The sequence below is a fragment of the Macaca mulatta genome, chromosome 19 (assembly GCF_049350105.2).
Source record: "Macaca mulatta isolate MMU2019108-1 chromosome 19, T2T-MMU8v2.0, whole genome shotgun sequence".
Classification (NCBI taxonomy): Eukaryota; Metazoa; Chordata; class Mammalia; order Primates; family Cercopithecidae; genus Macaca; species Macaca mulatta.
Window position 1 is genome coordinate 2553603 of NC_133424.1, and position 26222 is coordinate 2579824.

The window sequence follows — 26222 nt, forward strand, 5'->3', positions numbered from 1 at the left end:
TCATCAGTCTGATGACCAGGTCCACATTCTCTTATTTGTTCAACAAATATTGAGCGCCTACTGTGTACCAGGCTAGATGGTGCATTTTAACAGACAAACGAGGAACAAGGCTGGGATGGGGTAACTCTGTAGTCTGGTGGGGTAGGCCCACATCTTTTTTTTTTTTTTTTTTTTTTTTTTTGAGACGGAGTCTCACGCTGTTGCCCAGGCTGGAGTGCAGGGGCGCGATCTCGGCTCACTGCAAGCTCCGCCTCCTGGGTTCACGCCATTCTCCTGCCTCAGCCTCCTGAGTAGCTAGGACTACAGGCGCCCGCCACCGCGCCCGGCTAATTTTTTGTATTTTTAGTAGAGACGGGGTTTCACTGTGGTCTCGATCTCCTGACCTTGTGATCCGCCCGCCTCGGCCTCCCAAAGTGCTGGGATTACAGGCTTGAGCCACCGCGCCCGGCAGGCCCACATCTTAATGGGAAGTTTAATCTGGTGCATTTTGGTGAGATTGTAAAATAGTGCGACTGCTATGTAAAACAAAAAACCCAAAAAGTTTGTTTTTAAGAGACAGAGTCTTGCTCTGTCACCCAGGATGGAGTGCAGTGGTGCGATCACAGCTCACTGCAGCCTCGACTTCCCAGGCTCAGGTGATTCTCCCACCTCAGCCTCCCGAGTAGCTGGAACCACAGGTGTGCACCATCATGCCTAGCTAATTTTTTGTATTTTGTGTAGAGATGGAAGAAGTTAAACAGAGTTACCCTATGAGCAACTCTATTCCTGGGTATACACCCAAAAAGAATAGAAAGCAAAGTCTTAGGCCGGGCACAGTGGCTCATGTCTGTAATCCCAACACTCTGGGAGGCTTAGGCGGGTGGATCACTTGAGCCCAGGATTTCAAAACCAGCTTGGCCAACATGGCAAAACCCTGTCCCACTAAAAGTACGAAAATTACCCGGGCGCGATGGCTCATGCCTGTAATCCCAGCACTTTGGGAGGCTGAGGAGGGAAGATCACCCAAGGTCAGGAGTTTGAGACCAGCCTGGCCAAGATGGCAAAACCCTGCCTCTACTAAAAATACAAAATTAGCTGGGCATGGTGGCGGGCACCTGTAGTCCCAACTACTTGGGAGGCTGAGGCAGGAGAATCACTTGAACCTGGGAGGCGGAGGTTGCAGTGAACCGATATTGCACCACTGCACTCCAGCCTGGGCGACAGAGTGAGACTCTGTCTCAATTAATAATAATAATACAAAGGTTAAGATGGCAAATTTTATGTTATGTGCATGTGATTTTACAATTACAAATAAATGACAGGGTGCAATGATGGGGCGACGTGAGTTGGGGTGGGTCATGAGCGACTCTGCAGAGGACTTTATCTAATCTCAAAGCTGTGCCATCACCGGCAGTGGAAGGGCAGACTCCTTGTCATGGCTCCTGATGATGTGGAGGAAATGAAGTCTCATTTATGCAATTGCTCCATCCGTGCCAGCTGGTCTTGGTCATTCATTCAGCAAATAATTACTGAGCACCTACTGTGTGCCACACAATGCTGGAAACATTCATAAGCAGAGAACCCCACCCTGGTGGAGGTGGTGGTGTAGGCAGGGAGGCAGACAGTGAACACAGGGATAAGTCAGTCAGACAGCCTGAAACGAGGTGGAAAGTGCTTTGGGAACAGAAACAGGAGAAGAGCCTGGGCTGGGGACAGGCAGGGCTGGTCTGGGTGGTTCTATGGGGAAGGCGGGATTTGTGCGGTTTTAAAGAAAATTAGGGACCGGGCATGGTGGCTCTCGCCTATAATCCCAGCACTTTGGGAGGCCAAGGCAGGCAGATCACTTGAGGTCAGGAGTTCGAGACCAGCCTGGCCAACATGGTGAAACCTCCGTCTCTACTAAAAATACAAAAATTAGCTGGGCGTGGTGGCGCGCGCCTGTAATTCCAACTGCTTGGGAGGCTGAGGCTGGAGAATCCCTTGAACCTGGGAGGTGGAGGTTGCAGTGAGCCAAGATTGCACCACTGCACTCCAGCCTGTGACAGAGCGAGACTGTATCTCAAAAAAATTTAAAAAAATAGATAAATAAAAGATGAGGGAGCTAAGCAGGTTTCTGGAGGAAGGGCATTCCAGGCAGAGGGCACAGCCCTTGCAAAGGCCATGCGGCAGGACTGTGTCTGGTGTGTTGGAGGAGTGGTGAGGAGGCCGGTGTGGCTGGAGCAGAGTAAGGAGGGGGAGAGAGGGAGGAGGGAAGGGCAGAGAGGAGGGAAGGGCAGAGAGGACGGGGCAGGTCGTGCAGAACCCTATGGGCTTCAGGGAGGACTTGGGCTTTGACCGTGAGGGGAGTGGGAGCCATGGAGGGTTGCCGGCAAAGGAGGAACCAGACTTGCCCCAGGTGCTCACAGACGCCCTCTGGTGGCGATGAGGAGGACAAACCGTGAGGGAACCAGGTGACCAGGGCGAGGGTGATTGCACTGGTTCAGGTGAGTCGTAGCGAGACTAGACCGTCAGGGTGGAGGCCCTTACAGCAAGGAAAGGTGGCCGGATTCTGGATCTATTTTGAAGGTAGAGCCCAGGGAGTTTTCAGATGGGCCAGATGTGGGTGGTGAGACACACAGTCCTTGGGGAGTCACCCTGGACTCAAAGGATTTTGACCTTGCAGGATGGCACTGCCCTCAACTGAGGGGGCGTGGCAAGGGCAGCCTGCGGGCGGGAGGGATGCCCAGGAGGGTCGGGGTCCCAAAGGCACCAAAAGGATGGCGCTGTTTCCGTGCACATGTGTGTGTTGTGGGTGGGGTGCTGTAATTTAAAAGCCTAATGCGAGTATGTCCGTCAGAGATTGAGGGGTGAGGCTGCGAGTGTAGACACCACATTCTAGACATTTTGCTTCAGAAGGGCAGAATACCAGGCAGGTGATTTGTGTAATTCCTTTTGGCCAGGAAAGAGTTAGGCGCTGGAGGCAAGTGGTAGAAAAGAAAGAACTTTATTGACCAACAGGTCAGGGCTCTTGGGCGAGGTTCACCGGTCCTCTAAGTGGGGCCAGAGAAGTCGAGCCGGCGCTCTCTGGCGAGGTCCCTTGGTCCACAAGCAATGGGGCCGGGGAAGTTTGCACCGGTGCCTGCCGGCCTCGACTTTTATGTCCTCGGCTTGGAAATGGGAGGGCAGTGGGTGGGATAAGGGCGTGCCAGGGACGTCTCCATAGTAAGTTTCTGTTTCCTCAAATTGTCCTCACCTCACGCCTGCTCCATTGGTCTGCTTTTTTCCCGGCGCGGGCTGCATTTTCCCACATGCGGGTAAGTTGGATGAAGAACCTGGAAGTAGTAGGGGCTGCATCTTTTCTATTCTCCTTCCTCCATCTTGTCCTTTTCCCCTTCACCCAGACAGTCCAACCTCTTATTGATTATAACAATCTGGGGCGCCGTTGTCTGGCTGGCTGCTTCCTGCTGTTAAGGGGCGTAGTTAGGGTCTGAGGTTGGCAGTTGGGTGTAGGGATGCAGGAGCATTTGATTGAAGGTGACTCGGGTGATTTCTTGGATCCTGGCTCGGAGAAATTTTATTAGAATGGGAGCAAGACATAAGACAGAGGATTAGTATGGGGATTAGGAATGGAAGCATCTGCTGTACTACAGGTAGCAGCCATACTGGTGGTCCAGGGGTTAAGGGGGCATTAAATTTCTGAAGCTCCTTTTTGATTTTGTTTAATGTTTGGACATTGGTGTCAACTAGGCCTGATTCATTTATGTAGTAGCAACACTCCTCCCCTAGGAAGAGGCATGGTCCTCCTTTTTCAGCTGTAAGAAGATCTAATGCCCGCCTATTTTGTGCTGCCACTTGAGCTATTGATGTAATTTGGCACTGCAAGGAGGCCAGGCTTTCGGCTGAAGCTTCTATGGCTTCCTGGAGCTGGGTAGAGAGGGTCCGCGTGGACTGGACTGAGTGGGCAAGCACCCCTGTCCCTAGTCCAGAGGCTATTAAGGAGGATGCTAAAGAAACCCCAGTCGGGCGCGGTGGCTCACGCCTGTAATCCCAGCACTTTGGGAGGCCGAGACGGGCAGATCACGAGGTCAGGAGATCGAGACCATCCTGGTGAAACCCCGTCTCTACTAAAAATACAAAAAACCAGCTGGGTGTGGTGGCGGGTGCCTGTAGTCCCAGCTACACGGGAGGCTGAGGCAGGAGAATGGCGTGAACCCGGGAGGCGGAGCTTGCAGTGAGCCGAGATTGCACCACTGCACTCCAGCCTGGGCAACAGAGCGAGACTCTGTCTAAAAAAAAAAAAAAAAAGAAAGAAAGAAACCCCAATGACCATGGGAAGAAAAATAGCCCGCTTTTGGATTTTATTGTTGGAGGTGGTAAGTTGTGAAGTCAGTTCGAATACTTCTCCTTTGGTATATAGGGTTAGGCTAGGAACTAAAGACACTGGGATGCAAAGGAATTGGCTGATAGATGTATGGTTAAGAATTTTAGAGAGGGTTTGATTACACCAAAAATAACTTCCAACAGGAGCTGTCTGGGTCCTATTGGGCGATTGGGTGTAATTACACCAGGAGTTTGGGGCAGAGTAGCAGAAAGAAAGGATTGGATTTTCTGGGTTTTGGTATATTGGGACTTGGAGTAGGGACGGTTTTTGGGGGGTGCCAGTAGAGTCCGTTGTAGCCTTGGAAGCAGCGGGTAAGGGAACTGCCGCTAAGGGGGCTCTTTCAAGAGCCACACAGAGGAAGCAGTGGGAAAGATTTGTTATGTTAGCTGTTTGTGTTAGGTTTAGCCCTTGACGGACAAGTTTTAACCATGAGAATGGGTCTTTTTTATTAGGGGGATTTAACTGCTCTTGTAGGTTTTGTTCCTGTGATTTTACGACTGAGGTTAAATTTTGTAGGACTTGTATATTTTTGGGGAGGGATTTTTGCTGCACAAGTGTCCTTTTTATTAGGAGGATGGCAGTGGGATATGAGTCCCAAACACTGTTTCCGTAAAGTCCTCCTTTTACGCCGTCCACCCATCGGGAGTCCCAGGGGTCTTTTATGTTTAGATGATATTTAAGGGGGTCACTTCTTCCATCTTAAGTGAAGAGATATTTGCTGCTTAACTTTCTGTCATGTGTATTTATCTAGCATTGAATAGTGTATTTTACAATATTTGTATGGGCAACCCAGATTGGTTTGTTGCCAATAGTTGTTACAATTGTATTCTGTCTGGTCATGTAGGAAGCAGATGGATGGTTGAGCCCATCTATCAGCGATGGAAGTTAGGGAGAAATTTATGGAAAGAGCAGATTGACAGCCTTGAGGTGAACAGTCTGCAGTGCCTTGCAGAACTGTATGTTGCTTGTTGTTGGAGTACCAAGTTTCAGTTATGGAGAATCTCCATATAAAGGTTGGGTTAGTAATTGCTGTTGGAATGTAGAAGGATAGTAATAAAAGTGAATAAGAAGACTTCATCTTCTGAGTAAGCATAGAACGCGCCTTGCCACTGGAGGTGTTCTACAAAGGTGAGTAGGCGAGAGAACCAGTGTTGGGCTGGGGTCTGGGGGCAAATAGAGATCTGGGGTGATGTGTTGAAACTCTGCCAGATTTGTGTACAGTATGGTGAGGAATCGGGATGGTCATAAAAGGCCTGGAAACGTGTTAATTAGGGAAGTTTGGTGAGCTTGAGGCGGGTGGGGTGAGTTTAGTTGATTCCCACTTGTCGCCTTCTGGGGGGCCCCTCTTCAGTTGTGATATATGGACCCAGTGTGTGAGGCCTAATAGCTTGGCTGCTGTGTGTGTGGATAGGACAGTATATGGGCCTTTCCACCTGGGCTGGAGGTCTTTGGCCTGGATGTTCTTTAAGTATACTTGATCACCTGGGCTGAGAAAGGTGTGTGGATTATAAGTGCCCATCGGAGGCGGGTGTGCTAGTTCTGCATGCTGTCTTAGTAGTTGTCTCAAAAGAGTTGAGTATGGAAGGTAATTTGCCAGCGGAGAAGAAAGGGTAGGCAGCTGTTGTAAGGTGTGGGGTCGGCTGTAAACTAGTTCGAATGGACTGAGGCCTGTTGGACTTCGCGAGGCGGCCCGCAGCCGGGTTAAGGCTAGAGGCAGGAGTCTCGAGTGAGAGTTTGGTGAGTTGTTGTTTGATTGGTCCGCTGGCTTTTTCTACTTTACCTGAGGACTGGGGTCTATAAGGGATGTGGAGTTTCCAGGTGATGTGGAGGAGGGCTGCCACCTGTTGGACTACCTTGGAGACAAAGGCTGGGCCGTTGTCAGACTGGAGGGTGAGTGGGAGGCCGAACCTAGGAATAATGTGTTCAGTGAGTATGGAGGCCCCTATATTGGCAATCTCTCCTGTGGATAGGCCTCTATCCATCCTGAAAAGGTATCAACGAGGGTTAAGAGATATTTGAATATTTTATGTTTTGGCATGTGGGTAAAATCAATTTGCCAATCTTCGCCTGGTTGGTGTCCTCTGAGTTGGTGATTTGGGTGGCAGTTGCGTAATGTGCCTTGAGGATTTGACTTGAGGCATGTGGAGCGCTGTTGGTTGATTATAATTAGGTGTTTCATGAGTGTAGGGCAGTGGATAAGGGGGCTTAGAAGGTTATATAGAGCTCTGGGTCCTATGTGTAAGGAATTATGTATGTCTCTTAAGACGGTGTGGAGTTGTGTTTTAGGAATAACTAATTTATTATTGATGTAAATCCAATTGTCTGTGGCTAGTCTGGCTGTTGAGTCTTGTAATAGTTTGGTTTTTTCTTCCTGGGTGTAATTAGGGGTATATTAGGGAGAAAGAAAACAAACAGAAGGAAGTGTAGGGGTGGAGAATCCGGCAGCTGATTTGGCAGTGGTGTCAGCAAAATTGTTGCCAGCTGCCACCGGGTGAGATGGAATCTGATGACCTTTACAGTGTATGATGGCTGCTTTGGAAGGTGCTGATAAAGCGTCTAGCAGTTTAAGTATTTGCTTTTTGTTGATTATGGGGGTACCACAGGTGGTTAGGAACCCTCTTTCTTTCCAGATGACAGAATGGGTGTGTGCAAGTAAGAAGGCATACTTAGAATCTGTGTATATGTTTACTGTTTTTCCTCTAGATAGGAGAGCCTTAGTTAGTGCAATAAGCTCCGCCTGCTGTGATGTTGTTCCTTGTGGTAAAGGCTTAGCTTCTAGAACAGTGGATGATGTAACTACCACGTATCCTGCCCGTCTGTTTCCTTGAGAATTTATAAAGGAACTGCCATCCACAAATAGGGTTAACTGTGGGCTCTCCAAGGGTTGGTCATGTAAATGCAAGTGACTAGGTGGTTGGGCCTCTAAAAGTTCTGGACAGGAGTGTTCAGTATGGGGTTGTTTGAGAGGGTTGGGGAGTAAGGTTGCTGGATTTAGAGAGGAGCAGACTCCTAGGGCAATGGTAGAGTCTTCTATGAACAAGAGGTGGAAAAGTTGAAGCCTGGACGGGGTTAGGTGGCTGATACTTTTGTGGGCAATAAGGTCTTTTTTTTTTTTTTTTGAGACAGAGTCTCTCTCTGTCTCCAGGCTGGAGTGCAGTGGCCTGATCTTGGCTCACTGCAAGCTCTACCTCCCAGGTTCAAGCGATTCTCCTGCCTCAGCCTCCGGAGTAGCTGAGGTTACAGGTGTGCACCACCACGCCCAGCTAATTTTTGTGTTTTTAGTAGAGATGGGGTTTCACCATCTTGGCCAGGCTGGTCTCGAACTCCTGACCTCGTGATCCACCCGCCTCGGCCTCCCAAAGTACTGGGATTACAGGCGTGAGCCACCGCGCCCGGCCGGGCAATAAGGTCTTAAAGGCGGTGGGTAGAGAAGACTGTCAGGCTGCAGCCTCTGATGAGTTTCCTCGCTTCCTGCGTTAGACAGGCTGCTGCTGCTAGGGCCCAAAGGCAGGGCTGCCACCCTTGTACAGTGGGATCTAATTGTTTGGATAGATATGCCACAGGACGGTATGTGGTGCCTACAGGTTGGACTAAAAGGCCAATAGCAACTTTTTGTCTTTCATCTGTGAAAAGCTGGAAGGGGCGTTGGAAGTCTGGGAGTGAGAGAGTAGGATGTGAGAGAAGGCAGTTTTTTAGGTGAGTGAAATGTTTATAGATTAACTTTGGGTTAGACAAAGGTCCTTGGGGAGTCTCCTTGACAGCTGCATATAAAGGTTTAGCCAAGATTCCGAAATTAGGAATCCAGTGTCTGAAAAACCCTAAGAGGCCTAGGAAGGATTGGATTTCTTTAGTTTCTTGGGAAGGAGAAAGATTTTGTATTAGAGTTAAACGGTCTGCGGTGAGCGAGCGCGTTGTGGGAGTGATTTCAATGCCTAAATATATGACACATTGTTGTGAGAGTTGAGCTTGTGTTTGGATACTCGGTAACCTCTGGATCCTAGATGATTAAGGAGGATTGCAGTGTCTAAAAGAGAGTCCTGTCTCGTGGGACTACAGAGTAAAAGGTCATCTACATATTGGAGAATTTTACTATCTGTAAGAGGACAGGAGGCCAAGTCTTTTGCAAGGGTTTGCCCAAAGAAATGGGGGCTATCTCGGAACCCTTGGGGAAGCACTGTCCATGTCAGTTGGGTGGAGGCATGGGTGTCTGGGTCTTCCCATGTAAAGGCAAAGAGACACTGACAGTCTGGGTGTAAGGGAATAGAGAAAAATGCATCTTTTAGATCTAGTACAGTAAAGTGTGTTGTGTTAGATGGGATGAGAGGGAAGGGTATAGGGATTGTGAACTATGGATGGGTGGGGCAAACAGCCTCACTGATAAGACGAAGATCTTGCACTAACCGAAAAGTCCCATCTGCCTTCTTTACGGGTAGGATTGGGGTGTTACAGGGAGAATGAGTGGGGATGAGGATGTGTTGGCTGAGTAACCTAGTAATGATTGATTTTAGTCCTCGTAAGTGTTGTGGAGAGAGAGAACTGTGGGCGGGCTGGAAACTGAGATGGGTTTTGAAGTTTTAAGAGTATTGGTGGATGATGGTCCGCCACGACAGGAGTGGAAGTGTCCCACACTTGGGGGTCTATAGGAATGGGGAAATTAGGGAAAGGGTTAGTGGGGTTGTTGGAATCATTTGAGTTAGTTAATACTAGAAGTAGATGGCAGGTGGGGTGGGGGGAGCTAGTAGGAAGGGAGATACAGGCTTTCAGTTGACTTAGGATATCTCGGCCTGGTAGAGGAGTGGGGCATGAGGGGATAATGAGGAACGAGTGTGCAAAATAGTTATTGGCCAGGCAGCAATTAAGAGGTGGTGTTCTAAAAAGACTAGACGGAGTGGCTCCAACTCCTATAACTGAAATATGAGATGGGTGACTAGGTCCACTAAATGATGGCAAAACAGAGTGGGTAGCCCCCATATCCACAAGAAAAGAAACTGGCTTACCCGCTACCTGAAGTTACCCGAGGCTCGGGCGAGGGTGATGGGGGTCCCCGAGTCCAGGCGCTTTCAGTCGTCGTCTAGGTGTAAGAGCTGGAAGGAGCTCCCAGGGTCCTGAGAAGGGACACCACGTTGAGACGCTATGCCCGTTTTCAGGGTGGGGCAATCTGACTTCCAATGCCCTTCTTCTTGGCAAGCCGGGCAGGGTGTGGATGGCGGACGAGGATTGGGACAGTGACTTGCCCAATGTCTGCGTTTGCCACACTTAAAACACGGTTGTGTTGGACCTGAAAGTTGGGCCTGTGGGCATTTGTCAGCCCAATGACCTGGGGTGCCGCACTTATAACAGGCCCCCTTTGTTGCCTTAGTAGGCTTACCTCCCGGCCTGGGATTGAGATTAGGTTGCAGGGCTGCCGCTAGTGCTTGGGCATTGAGGGCTGCCTTCTGTTTGGCCCCATTTTGTCCCTGGGCCTTAGCTGTCTCTTCTCACGAATTAAAAACTTTAAAAGCTAGCTTGACTAAATCTTGGATGGGGGTCTGAGGACCATCTGCGGCTTTTTGGAGTATTTTCCAAATATCTGGGACTGATTGTGAAATAAAATAAGATACCAAGATAGTGGCCCCGGCTGGGGAGGCTGGGTCTAATCGGGTATACTGGGTTAAAGCCTGTTAGCCTATTTAAGAATGTGGCGGCCGGGCGCGGTGGCTCAAGCCTGTAATCCCAGCACTTTGGGAGGCCGAGGCGGGCGGATCACGAGGTCAGGAGATCGAGACCATCCTGGCTGACACGGTGAAACCCCGTCTCTACTAAGAAATACAAAAAACTAGCCGGGCGAGGTGGCGGGCGCCTGTAGTCCCAGCTACTGGGGAGGCTGAGGCAGGAGAATGGCGTGAACCCGGGAGGCAGAGCTTGCAGTGAGCTGAGATCCGGCCACTGCACTCCAGCCTGGGCGGCAGAGCGAGACTCCGTCTCAAAAAAAAAAAAAAAAAAAAAGAATGTGGCTGGATTTTCATCTGGACCTTGAATAATTTCTTTTAATTTATTAAAATTAACTATTTTGTTTGAGGCCACCTGCATACTATTTTGTTTGAGGCCGCCAGGAGGCATTGGGTCATGATGTCTCGACTTCGGCGACCCGGCTGGCCTACTTGGTAGTCCCATTCTGGCTCAATAGATGGGACTGCTTGTTTGTTCCCCTACTGGAACAGCAGCATCCGTTAATTGTAACTGATCTGCATGCTGCCTGGCTGCCGCTAGGATGCACTCTCACTCCTCAAGGTTTAGAGTAGAGGTAAGAATGACAAGGAGGTCGTGCCAGGTTAGATTGTAGGCCTGGCACAGGTACCTGAATTCTTCGGTATAAACCGTAGGGTTGGCAGAGAAGTCTCCTAAGCGTTTTTCAATCTTGGAAAGATCTGCTAGTGAGAAAGGGACATGGACCGTGACTACACCTTCTGCACCGGCCACCTCGAGTAGCGGGGGCAGGACCGTAGGGGGTTGAGGGGTAGGAGTGGGGGAAGGAGCAGGCCCTGAACAATTTTTGGAACGGGTATGAGAGGATATGGGTGAATCAAGGTGGCGAGAGGGAGGTGCCGAGGGGGCGGGGAAAGGGGCGGCAGGTGGAGCCAAGGTAGAGGTGGAAGTGGAAGGGGGCGGAGTACAGGGTGGAAGAGGAGGGGAGGCGGCTGCTGGAGGTCTGAAATGGGAGTTTCTGAGATCCTCGGGCAGGTCGGACAGGAAGGATGACTCCTCTTTGTCCCACCCCACGGGGACCCCAGCCCTGGCCAACATAACTTGGGCCAAGGAGCACTGACTACATAAGTCTGGTCGAGAGCGTAAATCCCAAAATCCTTGTATATAATTCACTTCAGACCACTTGCCTAGGCGCCGGCAAAAATTGCCGAGGTCGATTAAAATATTACGATCTAGGGTGCCTTTGGGACTAGGCCATTGGGACTGATTGTCTAGTTTACATTGCGGCCACGCCACAGTGGAGAGGAAAATTAGTCGCTTTCACTTTAGATCCCGCTCTAATTGTAGGTTTTTTAGATTGCCTAATAAACACCCTAAAGGGGTGTCTCGCGGAATTTTGGACTGGGGATTACCCATTGCCTTTCTTTGGCTAATGGAAACCGGGCTCTGGCTGACTCCAAAGCGTCCTTTGGAATCACTAGAGACCGGCGGCTCGTGGAGCCTTAAGTGGATGGAGAGACTTCCGAGCAGACGTCTCTGTCACAGAAGGCTTCCTATGGGTCACCTGGTGACCCCAAAAGTGGCCTTGGGCCTGCGCAGGACTTCTTGGCCAAGGAGTGGGAAAGAAAGACAAAGGGCACTTACCCCAGGAGATTCTGGAGGAATGGATTGGTAGAAAGCGGTTCTTTGGGTCCTGGTCCGTCCGCAGCGTGGAAGGAGGAGGCTCCCCGGACCTTGGGGGACCCTGAGGAGGGGTCTCCTCCCGGGTTTCGGCACCACCTGATTTATCTAATTCCTTTTGGCCGGGAAAGAGGCGCTGGAGGCAAGTGGTAGGAAAGAAAGAACTTTATTGACCAACAGGTCAGGGCTCCTGGGCGAGGTTCAACCGGTCCTCTAAGCGGGGCCAGGGAAGTCGCGCCGGCGCTCTCCGGCGAGGTTCCTCGGTCCACAAGCAATGGGGCCGGGGAAGTTCGCGCCGACGCCTGCCGGCGGCGACTTTTATGTCCTGGGCGTGGAAATGGGCGGGCAGTGGGTGGGATAAGGGCGTGTCAGGGGCGTCTCCGTAGTAAGTTTAGGTTTCCTCAGATGACGTCACGTCGCGCCTGCTCAGTTCGTCTGCTTTTTTCCCGGGCGCGGGCTGCATTTTCCCGCGCGCGGGTAACTTGGATGATGAAGAACCCGGAAGTAGTAGGGGCTGCGTCTTTTCTGTTCACCTCCCTCCATCTTGTCCTTTTCCCCTTCACCCAGACAGCAGGAGCTGGAGGGGCGCGAGAGTCCCGGGGGTAATGTTTGTGGGGCGTCCGGTAGAATGGGAGGATGGGCGGGGTAGGATTGGGGGTGCACGAGAGAGGCTGCCCTCGAGTAAAGCCGAGAATTCGCCGCCCCGGTTGGGGAGGAGTCTGGCGTGAGCCGGCGCCGACCACCCCCTTCCCCGGGCAGGCTGCAGGCCAAGCCCCCGGGCTCAGCAGGTGTGTAGGAGGGGCCTGCCCTGCCCCACCCCGGCCCCGCCGGCCTCCAGGCTCTAGGGAGCGCTGGAGTCCGGAGTGGTTTTTCCTGGGGAGGGCTTCAAAGCTCTCACCGCCCCCTCTTCCCAGTTCCCACTAGGGGAGCTGGCATACAGTAGGCGCTCAATGCAGGAGCACGGGAGCCTGGGAGGCGGCTGGGGGATCCTCCGTGGGAGCCTGTCCCGCGCCGGTGAGCAGCCCCGAGGGCGCGGGCTCCCCCATCCCCTGCGGCACCGGAAGGGGAGGGCGGCGGACGCCCCCGGGCGCCATGTCACCGTGCTTCGGTTGCCAGGCAACGGGGCGGGCGGGAAGCTGGGCGGGGGGCGCAGCTGCGCCAGGGCGTGGGTGACACCCGGCGGGCGCAGCGCGCGCTGTTGCAGGCAGCCCCCTCCGCGGGGCTCAGGGCTAGGGGCAGGGCATTTTGTGTCTCAGCCAGAGGGACCTGGCCAAGACCCTCTTCACTAGCCCGCTGCCTCAGTTTCCCCACGAGATGGATGAACTTGGGGCCGCACTAGTGGGTGGGACAGAGGGGTTCAGAGCGTGCCCACAGGCTGGGTACTGGCACGGGAGAGACCACACACACACTGGAGTAGGGTTTAAAAAGGGGCTCGTTTAATTAATTAAATACAAGGATGAGGCCAGGCAGGGTGGGGGAGGAGCGCCACCCACGGAAAGCACACGCCCCTTGGAGCCACCTCCCCTGCAGACGGCTGGAACCAAGTCCCAGTGACCAGCGGCTCCTGGGGGAGTGGAGGGGTGGGCGCAGGTCTCTCCAGGCCCCTGGATACTGGAGAGGGGCCCACTTAGAGAGTTATGGAACCCAAAGCCCTACCCACCCCTGCTCCAGACAGGCCCCGGCCAGGGCTGGGGCCAACAAGACACTAAAGGAAAACGGGGCCCCAGTCCCCCACCCACCCCCACACACTAAGGCATCTCACTAGCGCTGCCAGAGGAGGGTTTGAGGCTGGGGACAGAGAATACAGAGAGCCTAGGGCTGGATGGGGCAGACCCTCCGAGCCCAGCTCCAGAAGGGCGTCCCCTGCCTCCCTGCCCGCAGGACCCCAGGCACCCATCCCTGGATCCTGCCAGGCCGGGGCTGGGTCCAGGTGCACACCAGTGGCCATCCGAAGCCCCCCTGCCCCCAAGCGAGATGCAGGAAGGTTCTGGAACAAAAGGGGGTACCAAAAACCTCCTGCAGCCAACAGTGAGGGGATTCACCTTTCCGGGTCTTGGACGTGGAACCTAGGACCCTTCTCATTCCGGGCTGGGGGGGTCCTCAATACCCCCCAAGAGGAAATGCAACCCAGGCCACAGCAGGACGACCCCTGGCAAGGACACGAAGGTGGCCCCCGAGGGACAAGTCCCCACCCACCCAAGTTCAGCTCAGAGACCCCCCCACACACACACTCACACCCCCTGAGGATGCCGGACCACCCACGGGGGCCCAGAAAAAAGGAATCCGTGCCTGAAAAAATATTCTACCCGGTGCAAAAAAAACGAACTACCCCAGGAGGCTGCACAGCCAGCCCTCTGTTTCCAGTCCATGAGGCAGGACCTCGACCATGGGCCAGGGCCCACCTCTTCCAGGCACCCAGGAGAAGGAGGGGAGGTGGGGGAAGCAGGGCCTGGCCAGGCTGCAGCCCACGCCCGGAAGAGCCTGCAACCCCGGTGGGCATGGGCTCTACGGCCCCACCTGCAGGCCAGGGAGGGCAGTGCGGCCCAATGGCTGCAGGCGTCCTTAAGGGAGTTGATTGTCACGTGATACCGCAAAGGCCAAAGTCGGCAGGGCACGGGCTGGAGGGCCAGGCCCAGTGCCACCCTCCCCTGCAGCCTCTCTCTCCCACCCACCCAGAGAGGGGGAGCTAGGGCCCCACACCGGAGGAGAGAGGAAAATAAATAAGCCGGCATTCCCTCCTGACCCCGATATCCGCCTCCCACCTCCCAACCTCCACTGAGTCAAATGTTCTTTGGAAGAACCCAGAGGTCCCCTCCCTCCCCATCGCAGGTCTCAGAAGCAAGACCTGGAGCCCCTCCGGGCATCCTAACGTCTCCCCGCTCCTGGCTCTACCCCCGAGGTCTGGGGGGATGGGCAGCCCCTAACGTGGGCAGAACCTGTGGACACCTGAGATTGAGTACCCGAGTGGGGGGCGGCCGGGCTGCACCCCCGTTTCCCTGAACTACTCCCATGGCTTTCGGTGGGGTGGGGTAGGGTGGGGAGAGGCAGGGGCCGTGTCAACCCCCAGCTCCTCTATGGCTGTCTGCACGCTTCATCCCAACCTGCAGGGATGGGGCAGGGGGTGCCTTCCCTGGGCCAGCTCCCAGAAGTCCACTCCACCCCCGCAAACCCCACCCCAGGAGAGGGGCAGCAGGGGGTGGTGGAGAGGAGAGGGGAGGACCTCCTAGCTGCCCCGGGGGGGCCCCGTTGCACAGATGGGAAGAAAGTTAGTATCATGGCTATTTACAAACACAAGCCCCCGTCACCCGTCCTGAGAGCCACCTCTGAGGTCAGGCAGACCCGGGTCCAGTCTCAGGCCCCCTCCTTGCTCTCTGGAGGGGGGCAGGGGTGTCTTCAGGGTTTGCCCACAGCTGGAAGGGGACTGGGCTCCCCGTGGGTCCTCACTACACCCCTGGATGGCAGAAGCATCCTGGTGGTCAGGGTGGGCTGGACGAGGGCCCTACAGGCCTGCGGGGGCTGGGCTGGGCGCGGGGCTGGGCGCAGGGCTCCCGGCCAGGCTGCAGGGCAGCGAGTCGCTGGGGGAGGTACTGCGGGCACCAGGGCGCCGGAGCAGGTCCGGGTGGAAGCCGGGGTGGCGGCGGGCATGCTTGGCCAGGTGGTCGCTGCGGGTGAAGCGCTTGGAACACAGAGGGCAGGAGAAGCGCTTCTCACCCGTGTGTGTCCGGTGGTGGCGGGCCAGCTCGTCAGAGCGGGCGAACTTCTTGTCACAGCCCTGCCAGTCACAAGCAAAAGGGCGTTCCCCTGGACAGAGAGACAGAGACAGACAGCAGTCAGCGGCGAGGGAGATGACAGACACATGCCAGCAGATCCCAAAGGGTGGATCCCAAAGGGTGGCGGGCATTTGTCCTGTGCTGTTTTAGAGGCTGAGTTCTGGGTGTGAATTTAAAACATGGAAAAGTGTAAAGAACACAACCCCTACCCACGCTCCGGTGGCCCCACACGAGACCCTAAATAATCCTCTTATTTCCTACCAGCTCTTAGAAAGGACTCTGGCCGGGCGCGGTGGCTCAAGCCTGTAATCCCAGCACTTTGGGAGGCCGAGACGGGCGGATCACGAGGTCAGGAGATCGAGACCATCCTGGCTAACACAGTGAAACCCCGTCTCTACTAAAAAATACAAAAAACTAGCCGGGCGAGGTGGCGGGCGCCTGTAGTCCCAGCTACTCGGGAGGCTGAGGCAGGAGAATGGCGTAGACCCGGGAGGCGGAGATTGCAGTGAGCTGAGATCCGGCCACTGCACTCCAGCCTGGGCGACAGAGCGAGACTCCGTCTCCAAAAAAAAAATAAATAAATAAAAAAAGAAAGGACTCTGCGGCGAGCCCAGGATCTGTTAACCGTAAGCAAGCCCCGCAGACCCCCAAGGCTGAAGCTCCCCAGATCTGCGCAGCCTCTGGCCCCAGGCGGGACCCTGGCAGGGATTCGCAAAGGCCTCCAGTGTCTGTCCCAGGCACAGGCACGTTCAGAAGGCATGTTGGTCTTTCGGAGCACACAGGTCAGGCTGTCCCTGCCCCTCCCGAGGGACATTCAGGGGCCTCCCGTCTGTGCATGATCCCCTCCTTTTCCAAATGACCACCTGGGATGGGGGTACAATCATGGCAACTTCCCTAACCCTCCCGGCCCCTCCGAAAGCAGAGGGACGTAGGAGGAACCCGCAGGCACAGTCAGTCTGGGGCCCGATCTCGGGGTGTGGTTAGATGGAAGGCAGGCAGGAAAGCTCACAGGGAGGGGAGGGGGCGGGGTCTCCCGGGAAGGGGAAGGGCCTGGCGGGCTGGACTCGCCCCGCCCCCGCAGTACAGATGGCGCTGGGCAGGGGCGGGCCACCACCCGGCCACTTCCTCCACAGACCCCTCCCACAGCCAAGGCCGGGCCTCGCCCATCCTGCCCCTTAAGCAGCCGTCGCCATCCTGGCCTGCCTGTGTGCCTCCACCCCGTGTGGGTCTTTGCTCGAGAACTCTGCCGCCTGACCCCCTCCCTTTAGCCAGGGTCTCACACCCACAGCATGTGGCATCGCGATGTCAGCGTCTCCCCAGCAGATAGGGGTCTCCAACGACTGGGGAGGGCCAGGTCAGTCCACTTGCACCCAGGGCCCAGTGCAGGACAAAGGGCCCTGCGTCCCCGAAGCTCCCACCCTTTCGGGCCATGACCAGGTACCCGGGACCCTGGCATTCCCAGATGTTGTTCCCGACATCCCAGGGTTTTACAGGTGGGTTGCGTGGATGGAGACTGAGCGCATGTGCCCCTCGTGGCACTGGTTGGAGCCCTGAGTAGCAAGAGAGACATCAGAACCAACTCCCCTGGGTGGCCCCAAAGCCTATCCTCAAGGAAGCCACAGCAGGGCCGGGGCGGCCAGGAGGGTGCTCAGCTGGTGGACTACAAACTGGGCAGCCCACGCCCAGCACTGGGGACTGCTCTTGCCCTGGGAGCACTCCCACCAGTCAGTGAAGAACTGCAGCCAGCCAGGGGCCTGGAAGGACCCAAAGCAGGGACCGTGGTGAGGGGGTACAGAGTCGGCAGGAGGGGCACGGCCACGCTCAGGGTGACCCGGTGACATCTCTGCTCTAAGAAGATCAGGGACTGCCCTGGGGAGCCTGGCTGAGGAGGGGACGGGAGGGTGAAGGGGTCTGCCCACTGAGGGGCACCAGCGATCACTCGTGACCCGAGAAGAGGTGAAAGTTTACACCTTCCCTTCTCCCTTCCCATCCTTCCTCCCTGCCAAACGCTGACACCCTCAGCAAAACAGAAGCAGACAGAGACCAGCAGCCCCCTCCCCAAGAGGTTGTTGAGTCCAGGCGGCTGGAGAGGGGGAGAGAGCGACTGTCACCACGACCAACATTAGCCTCAAATCCCTGGGGCTGCCTGCTCCACACCCCAAGTCACCCCCAAGCAACCCAGGATGCAGACAGCAGCAGCTGGGGTCGGGGGTCCCTCAGCTGGGGGTCTTCTACAACCAAAGCAAGAGGCGCAAAGCAGCCCTGGAAGGGACCCCACTCCCATCTCAACCACTGGGCCCTGACAGCTCCCAAGGGCCTCAGTCTGGGGAGGGGGTCTGGCTGTGGGAGCGCGCCTGGAGCAGACCACAGGATGGGGGCGCGCGCCCCTCCAGGGAACATGCCGCCGTGTCGCCATCTTGCAAGGCACAGGCGGGGAGGCGGCAGGAGGGAAGGGGGGACATCCCACGGCTGGGTGGCAGGCAGTCAGATGGTTCACTTCCCCTTTCAGGGCGGTGGGGCTGGTCCCCACTCCCTCTCCCCCAGTTCCAGTTTGCAAAGAGGAGCAGGTTGCCAAGGGGGGCGAGCGGGGCAGGGGCGCGCGGCCGCTGGGAACACAGCTGCCGCACGTAGCTCGGCGGCGGCGGGGACATCCACAGCCCCAGCCGGCCCCGCTCACGTGGTTCCACTCCCGCCGGGGCCAGGGTCGCCTTGCCGGCCTGGGTGCCTGCCAGCCCCGCCCCGCTCTCGGAGACTCGGGCGCGCACGTGCGCACGTGGGTGGCAGGGCAGGGGGTGCACAGGCTACCCACCCCCGCCGCGCTGGGCGAAGCGCGTCTGCGAAATGCCAGGCCCTGCCTCTCACACAATCCGCCCGCAAGGAGGAGGGTGGGGTGAACTTGTGGGGACCCAGAGTGCGCTGGCCCCCAGCCGGCCGGGCCCCCAGGTGCACAGCCACCCGACTGCTCGGCTCTACCGGGCCGGGACGCAGCCCCTGGAGGATGCGGTGTGTGGGGACAACGCAGGAGGGCAGAGTGGGCGGGGCCACGGTGGACTTGACCCTCTGACTCAGGCTGGGCCCGGGTGAGCTCAGGACAGCCTCGGAAACAGGCAGGCTCAGAAAAATGGAGGCCAGGAAGTCCTGGAAACCTGGCCCGGCCCCGTCTGAGACGGCCTGGAGACGGGACTGCGGGACTGTGCCATAGGCCCTGGTTCCAACAGGGAAGCGTCACCTCCTGAGCTTGTCTGGGGGGGCTTGGGTGGGGAGGGGAGCTGTGGCCGGCTGCCTGCCGGGGCACTCGTCCACCTCACAGATGGGGTCGGGTCTGTAGGGGAGGGCACAGGTAGGGAAGACCAGCCCCAGCCGCAAAGCAAGCATTCCAGGAGAGCCAGGAAAGGCTGGGGCCGGGGGAGGCCTCTTACCCACCCAGGGAGGGGCAGGGGCTCCTTAAGGTGATCCTTGAGCAGGTTCTATAGAACCCATAGGCAGCTGCTTCTGGGAGCCGCTGCAAAAAAGGGGGAACACTGGTGGTGAGGCCGCACCAGCCTGGGGGTGGGGTCTCGAATACCATCTGGGCCATAGCAACCCCCACACCCACTGTGCCCCCAGCTCCCCTGACTTCCCAAAGCCAAAGCTTCCTGCCTCCCCCATCCCCACTCCTCCAGTAGACTTCCCCTTTCCAAACCCTCTGCTGTTCCCGCCAAACACACAGGCAGGCATACCAGCCCGTGTGTCCATCTCGAACCTCCCCATGTGCCACCCGCCAGCCAAATCCCATTGCCTTTGGGATCTGTCCAGACCCCACCCTGCCCCTCCCAGCTCACGCCTGGACTAGTGCAGTAGTCCAGCAGCTCCCGCCTGGGCCACCCAGACTGCGCTTAGCTTTCCTGAGCTCCGCCCTGGCCTAGGGTCAGAGCTGATGGCTGATCCTGCTGTTCGGAGCTTCTCTGAGCAGCACTGCCCCTCACAGTGGCCTGGTGCCCCCCAAGTGCCCTTAGTCGGCTTCTCTGTCCTTGTGCCAGGCTTCCAAAAACGCACGCATCTTGTGGGTATAGTATCTGCACCCCTGCACTCCAATAGGAGCTGAAAGCAGGTACTTCATTCACGGCTGGGTCCCCAGCAATGCCCAGCACAGGCCTGGCATACAGCAGGTGCTTAATGCATATCTGTGGAAAGGGAGAAAGCCTAGGGGATCAAGCTCTGGCTCCAACAAGAGCAACAGCAGATAATGTTTGCTCAGCATCTTGAATACCCCTGTCCTCCTCGCCCCCCCCCCAACCAAAACTATCACTACTCCCTTCTCCATAAAAGGAGGTCCACCTGAGGCCCAGCCCAGGCCAGGACCTCCTGACCTCCTGCTCCAGACTCTGGGTACCTGGGGGTAGGCAGGGGACAACCCTCAACGGCCCTGGTGCCTGTGTAACCTCTATTCCAGGAATCGCCTGAGCCAGGGCGGCGCCCCCCGCCCCCACAGCCTGCCCCGCTGGTATCATCTGCCTCCTCCCTGCCGATCTGGGCTGTTTTTATCAGCCTGGGTGGGGGGGGTGGTTATCGCCCCCCACAACCCTGGGGGAGCCCTCCCCCATCCCACTAGCTGGGGCACCTGCAGGCAGTTCCAGCTGCTCTCTACACTCTGCAGGCTCGAGAGGCGGTGGATGGGAGAGGGCAGTCCCTGGCCCCCTACCCCCCACCGCCTGTGGCCTGGCACTGCCCTGCCCCAGCTCTCCCCGGATAAGCTGCCAGTTCTCCCGAGCTCTGCCCACCAGCACTGCCATCCCGACCCTACAGGAGCTCATAGTTCTGCCTGGGGGTGGAGGGGAGAATGAGGTGGGGCGTGGCTGTGTCCCCCTCTGGGCCTCAGTTTCCCCACCCACCTGTTCTCCTAGGGCCCTCTTCAGCAAAGGACCAGAAACCCGGCAGGTACTCAGACACTCCTCTGCACACCTCGTCCTGAGGAGTCTCCCTCCAACCCAGTGCATAGACCAGCACGCCTCGCTCCCTCCCACATCTCCTCCTGCCCTCCTCAACCCCTCTCTGATCCTAATCCCTTCTCCATAAACGGATTTGCCTCTGCAAAGCCCAGCCTGCCTCGAAGCCGCCTCCAGCATCCCCACCCTCGGGATTAAGTGCAGGGCTTCACCTTGCCAAGGTGCCCCCTCCCCACCTCAAGTCCCTACCTCCACAGCAGGCCCCAGAACCAGCACGTCCTCCCTCTCCCATTCCCCGTCCCACCCAGCCCAGTGGGCCTCAGGCTGCCTCCTCCAGGAAGCGCTTTTCGTCATCACTAGCATCCCTGTTGCCACCACCCCGCTGCCCCCCGCCCCCACGAACACAGTTCCCTAAGTCCTGGGGCGCAGGGACTGGAATGCTCGGCGCTGGCCTGCAGCAGGGGCTCACCAAGACCTCTCAGGTGCAAATAAACAGGACTTCACGGGGGGGAGATACAACCGGGGGTGACCCTGCAGCCCCCTGGGGGGCAACTGACAAGGTCTGGGGACATTTGTGATTGTCACGACTGGGGAGGGGGTGCTCCTGGCATGGGGTGGGTGGAGGATGGGGACACTGCACAGCACCCTGCAGTGCCCAGAACAGCCCCTCCCCAGAAAACGATCAGGCCCTAAATGTCCCCGTAAGTGCGGAGGAGAGAAGCCCTGCGTAAGAAGACCCATTCCAGGTCTGAGCCCCTCACCCGGGGAGGGTGTCGGCAAACCCTCAGGAGGTGCAGGCTGACAGTGTGCCGGGCACTGGCATGCCGGGGGCGGGGGCCCCCTCCGGGGATGCAGGGGGTTTGGAGAGCAGAGAGTCGACAGCCAGCCTCTCCTCCCGCCCCCGCCCCAACTCGCTGGCTCGCTCACTCTCCGTAACCATAGCAACGGCGTCAACATCACCCACAGCTTCCAAAGTCCTTCCCCGCCCCACGCAGGGGAGAGAGAGCCCAGAGCCGGCCGGGCTAGGAATAGGGGCTGTGGGCCAGACCCAGCGGATGGGAAGTGCAGCCCTGCCCCCTGCTGCCCCCATGAAAAACATCCACTGCTCCCCAGGCCTCTTCACTCCCAGGGCCAAATGTGGCCGAGATAATGGGAGCGCCACACTTCGCACCGGCGGGGCTCCTCCAGTGTGCCTCAGTTGGTTCATCTGTAAAAATGGGGCCAGGCCACGATGGGTGTTCCCTTTCCAGAGGAGAAGCACCCCAGGCAGGGGTGGGTGGGGGCGGAACTTGTTCCCGTTGGCCCCTGGGACAGCCCTGCAGCCGCCGGTGACTTGGGTTCCTCTGCGATCTTTCCTGGCCTCCACTCCATTCAGGGACAGCCCTGCAATGGGGCTCCCTCCCAAAAAAACACATGAACTTCCTGTCCCCCAAAACCAGCTTAACGGCAGCCATTCCCTCCCTCCTCCGGGGGCTGATAAAACCAGAGCCCCTTCCACGAAAAGAAGCTGTTTGCACAGACCCTTTGGTGGCCCTGGGGGCTGGGGAGGCCTGGAAGAGGAGCCTGGAAAACCACAAGTATCCAAAACCCTTTGGAAACCTAATCCAAGGTGCCTGGGCCTGGGACTGCCTTCTCAGTCCCCAAATCGTTACTGTGAAGGGGGCTTTGGAATGGGATGTCAGCAGGCTTCCAAGGGGTGGGGGAGGGTGCCAGGAGATCCACCCTGCCCTCCCCCACCGCACAGGGTAGACGGTGGCGAATCATCAGCACATCTGCACCCCCAGGCCTCAGTTTATCACCGCAATCCCAGGATAACAATCCTGCCTTCCCAGGACTCCGAACCCATCCTTCCCCTCCCTGCTGGCTTAGGGACCGCCGCCCCCACTACCCAGGGGCCTGTGGAAGCGCCTCTTGGGTGCCACTGTGGGAGGTGGCCATCCCATCCACTTCACCCAGAAACTCAGAAAACCCAAATGAAGCTCTCAGGCCACGCCATCTGGCATAGGAAGAATGACCTGGGTAGACAAGTGGGAGTCGCTTTCTCAACAGGCTCCCACTTCAGTCCCTTGTCTGTTCAGATCGGCAAACTCACCCCGGACAAGCCAGGGCATTCCTGGACCCCTGCCCACCGCCCAGAGAGGCACCTCCCTTTCTGTTCCCAACGCTGCCTCGCCATCTTCACAGTCCCCCAGTGTCCCTCCCCGCGGAGATACACGAACCCTATTGCCCTCAAAAAGAGGTAACACCCTGGGACCCCTCCGCCGAGGGGTCCTCGCAGAAAACGCAGACCCCACCCAAGTCCTATCTTGACGCCCTTGGTTCCCGTCTGTGTCTCAAGGTGGGCAGAGCCTCCAGGCCCCTGGGACCAGGACAGGGACTGAGCAAGGGGTGGAAAGCGTGGAGAAAAGACAGGGGGACAGCTTGCGGGCTACAAACCACCGCCCCCACCCGCCCTCCTGCTCTCCAGCCTCAGGCGTCCCAGCGCGGCTCCCCACGCCCCAAGGATGAACCCTCAATTCTTCCACAAGGCATTCGCGGCCCCTGCTCACCTCAGCCTCACCACTCTGGACAACCTGCTTCCCTTCGGCCGCTCCACGTGTCCCTACAATCCCAGCCCACGGACCAAGCCCCCTTGGAGTATCCCGCTGCCCAAAACGGCCCCCGCTACGGCTATGAAATAAGAGACAGCATCGCACTCTTGATAGAGATGAGAAAATTGAGACCCAGATCGGGTAGAGGTCCTCTGTTTGGTGGCAAGGCCAGAATGCCAAGCCCAAGTGCGGCCCGACAGGCTTCCCCCAGCCCCCCACCCTCCCCAGTAAGGGACAAGCACCTCTAATGCCCAAAACCAGGCCGGCCATCAAGGCCCACCGTCCCCTGTTCCCCAGTCCAAACTCCCAGTCCAGAAGGTGGAATCCAAGGAGGAGTCAGAGTGAAAAAATACGGCCAGGCCCACTCGGCTCCCGGTTCCCCTCGCCGCCCCAGGGACTGCGCTAGGAGGGGCGTTGGTGTATCCGGAGCGCTCCCCGCTCCAACCCTGCGCACCTTCCCGAATCGCCTGCCAGATAGGGGTGAACAAACACGCCGGGGAAATACACGTAGTGTGGACCTTCCTATAATGTCCCCCCGCCCGAGACTCAGGCCCCAACCGGCGCTCCCAGCTGCGCCCTCCCCCTCGTTAAAATACAGAGAACGCAGAGAAAACGTGCCGGGCTCCCCCCCATCCTGGCCCCACGCCAGGTGCTCTGCCGACCTCTAGGGAGAATCCGCGCGGCCACCCCGGAGGCGGCGACGCGGTTCCTCCTCCATTTTCATAGATAAGGAAACTGAGGCTGGGGGAGGGGGAGGACCCAGAACCCCAGAGCCGGATGCCCCAACCACAATGCCCACCGCCCAGACCATAACGCAAAAGAAAAAAAAAACAAAAAACGGAACAAGGCCCAGAGAGAGAGAGGTGGCCTGCCCAGGAGTCTCACTCCCGCCCGCGGACCTCGCTGGGTCCCCGGAGCCCCAGCCACTGCAGCCGGGGCGGCCATCCGCTCGCCGCCCGACCGCGTGGCCGCCACGCCCCCCGCGCGCGCCCCACCCACCGAGGCCCCGCCCTGCCGGCCGGCGCGGCGGCGGCCCGGGCGCGCCCCCCTCCCCGCCCCCCACGCGCCACGCAGTTTCGGGGTCCTGGCGGGGGAGGGGGCTCAGGCGTTCGCCCCCGCGCGGCCCGGGATCGCAGCTCCGCTCACCTGTGTGCGTCCGCAGGTGCGACTTTAGGTGCGAGGACTTGTAGTAGGCTTTGGCGCAGTCCGGGAAGGGACAGCGGTGGCTCTTGGCGGCGGCGGAGGGCGCGGCGCCGGGGGCGCGGCCCGAGGACGGGGACGAGGCGGCTGAGGAGGAGGAGGCGGGCGAGGCGCCCCCCGGGGCGGCTCCGGGCCCGCCGCGCAGGTCGGCCAGGATGCTGGCGGCCAGCAGGTGGGGCGCCGCGGCGGCGCCAGGGCCCGGGCCAGGGGCGGCGGGAGGCGGCGGGGGCGGCCCCGGGGTCCCGGGCGAGGCGGCCTCGCGGCGCGCCGCGCGCACATCCAGGCCAGCGGCGGGGCCCGCGCCCTCGGGGCCGGGCCGCCCGCGGTGCACCACGGCGCCCGAGGAGATGGCCATGAGCACGTCGGCGGCGAAGTAATCCACACACGCCACGGCCGCCGACATGCCGGGCAAGGGCGCGCGGCGCGGCGGGCGGAGCGGAGGCGGCGGGAGCGGCGCCCGTCCGGCCGGCGGCGGCTGCTCGAGTGCGGGAGGCGGAGGCGGAGGAGGAGGAGGAGGCCCGGCGCGCGCCGCCGCCGCCGCCCGCGCTCGGCCTGCCCCGCCCCGCCTGACGCGCCCTGACGCACCGGAGCCCGCGGGGGCGGCCACAGCCCGCCCCGCCCGGAGGACGCCCCCTCGGGGCGCCGCAGCCACGCCCCCCGCCCGGCGCGCCCTCCACCACTCCGAGCGCGGTCGCCGGGGGCGGGGCTCGGGCCGGAGGAACCCGCCCCCCGGCGCGCCCACTCAGGCCTCCGGGAGCGCCCAGCGTCTTAGGCCCGGAGCGCGCACTCCCCGCACTGGGGTGCAAGGCCGGGGAGCCCCGCCCCCTCCCGGCGCGCCCCACTCCAGCGCGCGCCCCCGGTGCCCTCTCCCGGAGCACCACCCCCCAAGCCGGGGCGGGAGGCCGAGGACCCCGCCCCGTCTCCAGCACGCCCCTCCCTCCCAGAGCGCGCCCCGCCCCATCCCGGCACGCCCCTCCCTCCCAGAGTACGCCCCGCCTCCTCGCTGGCGCGCCCAACCCACGCCGGGGCGCGCGGCCGGCGGGAGCCCGCCCCCTCCCCGGATGCCTCCCCCCTGGCCTCGGGCGCGCCCCCGTTCGCGATGGAGGAGGGCTCGATTCCCACGTGGCCGGGGTTGGGGGGGGTGCGGAAGCGGCCGGCCCCGCCCCTAGGCCACGTGCGCGACCCTTCCCCCCTCTTATCCTGGCCTGGGGCCCTGCTTTGACCCAGCACCCAGGCATCTGCTCGTCCTCTTCTCTAGGGTTCCCCGTCGCAGCTCACAGAGCCCCTAGGAGCCTCCCGGCCGAGGCAGCCGGTATCCCGCGCCCGCGGCGGGGCCCGGGAGGGTGGGGCAAGCCTGCGTTCGTTCCTCTTTTTGCACCCAGTTCCGGAGCTACTGGAGCGCGCCCCACTGGGGGTGGGGAGAGCCGGTTGGGTCCCAGAGGGTCGGGATAGGGGGACAGGAAGAGGTGGCCGAATGCAAAGAAAGGGCTAAGCTGGGGGCACCTGAGCGGATCAGAGGTTCCCCGCCCTGCTGGGACACCGGGATCCGAGGCTTCTCTTTCCAGTCCCAGGCATCGATCCTTGGGGTTTGGACGGGAAAAGTGAGGCCAGGTATTGGGGCCTCCCGGACGCAAGGACGTCCAGACCAAGTTGTTAAATATTGGCGGGGACGACGGGGACGCCAGGGACGCGGATGGCCCAGTTCGCAGGCCCAAGGCGGCGGGGGCACAGAAACTGGGCGGCCCTTCTCGGTCGCGACCGCGCTCCCGCCCCTTCCCAGCTTCGGCGGGGCAGCGGGGCGGAGGGGGCCGCGCAGTGGCCGGAGCTGCCTCCAGGGGGCGGAGCGGCTTTGGCCTGCGGCGACCTCCTGCTCTGGGCTGGGCACGGACAGAGGCCCTGACCCGATTCAGGGCTTCTCTAGCCCCATCCCCCCGCCACCTGCAACCCCAGCTGACGCCCTGAGGCTGACCACTGTCCCCTGGGTCGTCCGCACCGCGTCTGGGCTCAACCATGCATGGTTAAGCCAGCTGAG

At 58.8% G+C, this 26222-nt stretch overlaps 1 protein-coding gene and 2 long non-coding RNA genes across 4 annotated transcripts; 1 reads left to right on the top strand and 2 right to left on the bottom strand.

Moving 5' to 3' along the window:
* Positions 1-2943: 2943 nt before the first annotated feature.
* On the top strand, positions 2944-11989 carry LOC144336973 (uncharacterized). The gene is made up of 3 exons (XR_013409522.1): positions 2944-3986; positions 7748-10016; positions 10326-11989. It is a non-coding gene; the product is annotated as an uncharacterized LOC144336973 (long non-coding RNA).
* LOC106996415 (uncharacterized) lies at positions 3370-11808 on the bottom strand. The gene is made up of 3 exons (XR_003724836.2): positions 11669-11808; positions 9337-9444; positions 3370-3516 (listed from the first exon to the last, which is right to left on the bottom strand). It is a non-coding gene; the product is annotated as an uncharacterized LOC106996415 (long non-coding RNA).
* Positions 11990-13118: 1129 nt separating the features above from the next.
* On the bottom strand, positions 13119-24675 carry KLF16 (KLF transcription factor 16). Of its 2 annotated transcripts, none has more exons than XM_015122393.3 (2): positions 24137-24675; positions 13119-15505 (listed from the first exon to the last, which is right to left on the bottom strand). In XM_015122393.3, the coding sequence occupies exons 1-2, from the start codon at positions 24591-24593 to the stop codon at positions 15204-15206; spliced, it is 759 nt and encodes a 252-aa protein (XP_014977879.1). In that variant the 5' UTR covers positions 24594-24675; the 3' UTR covers positions 13119-15203. The 2 variants fall into 2 exon arrangements, with proteins under 2 accessions (XP_014977879.1, XP_077835283.1); XM_077979157.1 differs by lacking the exon at positions 24137-24675 and adding an exon at positions 18898-19330.
* Positions 24676-26222: the final 1547 nt, after the last annotated feature.

Coding starts and splice junctions, on each gene's coding strand:
- KLF16 (XM_015122393.3), bottom strand. CDS start 24,593: ATGTCGGCGGCCGTGGCGTGTGTGGATTACTTCGCCGCCGACGTGCTC. Junction 15,506..24,136: donor GCACCTGCGGACGCACACAG/GTGAGCGGAGCT, acceptor CTCTCTGTCCAG/GGGAACGCCCTTTTGCTTGT.